The sequence below is a fragment of the Procambarus clarkii genome, chromosome 59 (genome assembly GCF_040958095.1).
Source record: "Procambarus clarkii isolate CNS0578487 chromosome 59, FALCON_Pclarkii_2.0, whole genome shotgun sequence".
Taxonomy (NCBI): Eukaryota; Metazoa; Arthropoda; class Malacostraca; order Decapoda; family Cambaridae; genus Procambarus; species Procambarus clarkii.
In genome coordinates this window covers 18406201-18410260 of record NC_091208.1, presented here as the reverse complement: position 1 = coordinate 18410260, position 4060 = coordinate 18406201, and the positions used below count along the sequence as shown (strand labels likewise).

Sequence of the window (4060 nt, the reverse complement as noted above, 5' to 3'; positions counted from 1 at the left end):
AACGGTTATGATGGTAGCCGAGGCTATTTGCCTATCATCCCGACGGCACTTGACAACGAGCCGGCGTTTTAGGTATTTTCGGTTTATTAATTGTTCGAAACTCTGGTTTAACGAGAGAATTAACGAACGGATTACTGTTTAAAGAAAGAATTCATCAAGTGAGGTGTATTAACAGTGAGTCTGTGTAACAAGAATGGTTAACGACTGTTCGCAAAGGGAGGTTAAAGAGACGAGGGCTTAACGAGGGCTTAACGAGCGTTTTAACGAGATCGACACCAATCCAGAAAGCTACCTAATGTAGTAAAAATAAACAAATAATTTAGACAAAAAAGCTATCATGCTTTTATATATTTTCCAATGTACTTCAGGAAGGGGGCCTGACAGCTGAGTGGACAGCGCTTTGGATTCGTAGTCCTGGGGTTCCGGGTTCTATCCTCGGTGGAGGCGGAGGCAAATGGGCAGAGTTTCTTTCACCTTAATGCCCCTGTTCACCTAGCATTAAATAGGTACCTGTGATTTAGTCACCTGCTACGGGCTGCTTCCTGGGGGTGTGTAACAAAAATGAGGCCTGGTCGAGGACCGGGCCGCGGGGACGCTAAGCCCCGAAATCATCTCAAGATAACATCAAGAAGGAATAAATGATATTTACAGAACATCTGAGTTTCTGAGAAATGTTAATAAGGGGTTAGCAAGCATTTCAGTATCCATTTACGAAACCTGTTAATCTTTTCTCATTAATCATCACGGTTTTCTTTGCTTTAAATAGCTTATTACGAGGATAAATACCTTATGAGGAACCACCAAGTTCTTCCAGAGGCATAGTACTGGAACCACCAAGTTCTTCCAGAGGCATAGTACTGGAACCGCCAAGGTGTTCCAGAGACATAGTACTGGAACCACCAAGGTGTTCCAGAGACATAGTACTGGAACCGCCAAGGTGTTCCAGAGACATAGTACTGGAACCGCCAAGGTGTTCCAGAGACATAGTACTGGAACCACCAAGTTCTTCCAGAGGCATAGTACTGGAACCACCAAGTTCTTCCAGAGGCATAGTACTGGAACCACCAAGTTCTTCCAGAGGCATAGTACTGGAACCACCAAGTTCTTCCAGAGGCATAGTACTGGAACCACCAAGTTCTTCCAGAGGCATAGTACTGGAACCACCAAGTTCTTCCAGAGGCATAGTACTGGAACCACCAAGTTCTTCCAGAGGCATAGTACTGGAACCACCAAGTTCTTCCAGAGGCATAGTACTGGAACCACCAAGTTCTTCCAGAGGCATAGTACTGGAACCACCAAGTTCTTCCAGAGGCATAGTACTGGAACCGCCAAGGTGTTCCAGAGACATAGTACTAGAACCACCAAGGTCTTCCAGAGACATAGTACTGGAACCACCAAGGTCTTCCAGAGACATAGTGCTGGAACCACCAAGGTCTTCCAGAGGCATAGTACTGGAACCACCAAGGTCTTCCACAGACATAGTACTGGAACCACCAAGGTCTTCCAGAGGCATAGTACTGGAACCACCAAGTTCTTCCAGAGACATAGTACTGGAACCACCAAGTTCTTCCAGAAGCATAGTACTGGAACCACCAAAGTCTTCCAGAAGCATAGTACTGGAACCACGAAGATCTTCCAAAGACATAGTACTGGAACCACCAAGATCTTCCAGAGACGTAGTACTGGAACCACGAAGATCTTCCAGAGGCATAGTACTGGAACCACCAAGGTCTTCCAGAGACATAGTACTGGAACCACCAAGATCTTCCAGAGACATAGTACTGGAACCACCAAGGTCTTCCAGAGACATAGTGCTGGAACCACCAAGGTCTTCCAAAGGCATAGTGCTGGAACCACCAAGGTCTTCCAGAGACATAGTGCTGGAACCACCAAGGTCTTCCAGAGACATAGTACTGGAACCACCAAAGTCTTCCTGAGGCATAGTACTGGAACCACTAAGGTCTTCCAGAGACATAGTACTGGAACCACGAAGGTCTTCCAGAGACATAGTACTGGAACCACCAAGGTCTTCCAGAGACATAGTGCTGGAACCACCAAAGTCTTCCAGAGACATAGTACTGGAACCACCAAAGTCTTCCATAGACATAGTACTGGAACCACCAAGGTCTTCCAGAGACATAGTACTGGAACCACCAAGATCTTCCAGAGGCATAGTACTGGAACCACCAAGGTCTTCCAGAGGCATAGTACTGGAACCACCAAGGTCTTCCAAAGGCATAGTACTGGAACCACGAAGATCTTCCAGAGACATAGTACTGGAACCACGAAGGTCTTCCAGAGGCATAGTACTGGAACCACCAAGTTCTTCCAGAGACATAGTACTGGAACCACCAAGTTCTTCCAGAGACATAGTGCTGGAACCACCAAGTTCTTCCAGAAGCATAGTACTGGAACCACCAAAGTCTTCCAGAAGCATAGTACTGGAACCACCAAGTTCTTCCAGAAGCATAGTACTGGAACCACCAAAGTCTTCCAGAGACATAGTACTGGAACCACGAAGATCTTCCAAAGACATAGTACTGGAACCACCAAGATCTTCCAGAGACATAGTACTGGAACCACGAAGATCTTCCAGAGGCATAGTACTGGAACCACCAAGGTCTTCCAGAGACATAGTACTGGAACCACCAAGGTCTTCCAGAGACATAGTACTGGAACCACCAAGGTCTTCCAGAAGCATAGTACTGGAACCACCAAGGTCTTCCAAAGGCCTAAAACTGGAACCATCAAGGTCTTCCAGAGGCATAGTACTGGAACCACCAAGGTCTTCCAAAGGCATAGTACTGGAACCACGAAGATCTTCCAGAGACATAGTACTGGAACCACCAATGTCTTCCAAAGCTCCTGGAATCCCAAAGGTCTTAGCAAACACTCCAAATGCTTAGTACTAATTTTATCGTCTCGTCTTCAGAATCTAAGATTCCAAGAAGGTCTTTCTCCTTCGAAGTCCGACCTCGTCTGTCCCACTTTGACCAATCAGCAAGTATACTTTTGTCTAGGACTGACGTTTAGTGTGTATATATATACACCGAGGAGCGATGGTGTGTGTGTTTTATGTATATATACACCCTTGGGGTGTATATATACATCCCTGGTGTGTATGACAAGGCTTTGATAATATCACTTGCGCCCCAGCAGGAAAAAAAAGGAGTCACTGATGAAGAAAGTTTAAAAAGAGCATTCAGGCCTCTTATATAGGATGCTATAGGATGCAATCACAAGACTCCTATAGCTTCTGCCTCCTATAATCTTCTGGTCAGGGTCTTATATTGGATCTCGCATCGCGATTAACTGTCTCTCACCAGGAACTGTTCTCTCTCTCTCTCTCTCTCTCTCTCTCTCTCTCTCTCTCTCTCTCTCTCTCTCTCTCTCTCTCTCTCTCTCTCTCTCTCTCTCTCTCTCTCTCTCTCTCCAGTTCCTTCATATCGAGTAGTTTTCACCTTCTCGTTTTCTTTCAAGGGTATTTTACGCTATCGTTTTTTCTTGTGTCTACTTCGTTAGCGTGATTAACGAGGATTTTTTCTGCTCGTTTGACCTCTTTTGGGAACTGAATCGCCTCTATAGGACTGAGTTTTGTGTGTTGGAGTATGAGGAAGATTGTTGTTGGTGAGGTGATAGAGTACAGCATATTAAGAATTAATAATAACATATTAATTAGCAATTATCTTAATTAATAACACTGTATTAAGATTTAACAATTATAATAATTCTATAAAAAATAAATCTGAAACAAATAATTATATAATCTATTAATAATGACAATAATTAGACCTCTAAAATAAATACGGAGTTAAATAGATAATGAAGATAATAATAAAAATAATTAGGAGAGAATGCACTAATTGGCGTGTCGTTGGGTGGTTGGGTAATCCAAGTCATTATTTTAGGTTACTCAGTCAATAATGTATAATGCAGAATGTATAATTTATAATGTGGTTGACATTTGATGACTAGGGCGAGGGGTGTAAAAGAATTTGATCGCAAAATGTAAAAATTGTGTGATAGTACACACACACACACACACACACACACACACACA

The 4060-nt window shown here is 43.7% G+C and overlaps 2 protein-coding genes across 2 annotated transcripts in view; both read right to left on the bottom strand.

Annotated features, from left to right (window-relative positions):
* Positions 1 to 742, bottom strand: part of LOC123768282 (protein turtle homolog A) — a 110657-nt gene extending 109915 nt beyond the window's left edge. The window contains exon 1 of the mRNA XM_069307128.1: positions 718 to 742. Within this exon, the coding sequence (XP_069163229.1) occupies positions 718 to 742 (25 nt within the window). The remainder of the gene's footprint in view (positions 1 to 717) is intronic.
* Positions 743 to 787: 45 nt separating this feature from the next.
* On the bottom strand, positions 788 to 2833 carry LOC138353737 (serine-rich adhesin for platelets-like). The gene has a single exon (XM_069307127.1). It carries the CDS (start codon positions 2831 to 2833, stop codon positions 788 to 790), a length of 2046 nt encoding a protein of 681 aa, XP_069163228.1.
* Positions 2834 to 4060: the final 1227 nt, after the last annotated feature.

Excerpts from the sequence above, each read along its gene's own strand:
- LOC138353737 (XM_069307127.1), bottom strand. The coding sequence starts at position 2,833 with ATGTCTCTGGAAGATCTTCGTGGTTCCAGTACTATGCCTTTGGAAGAC.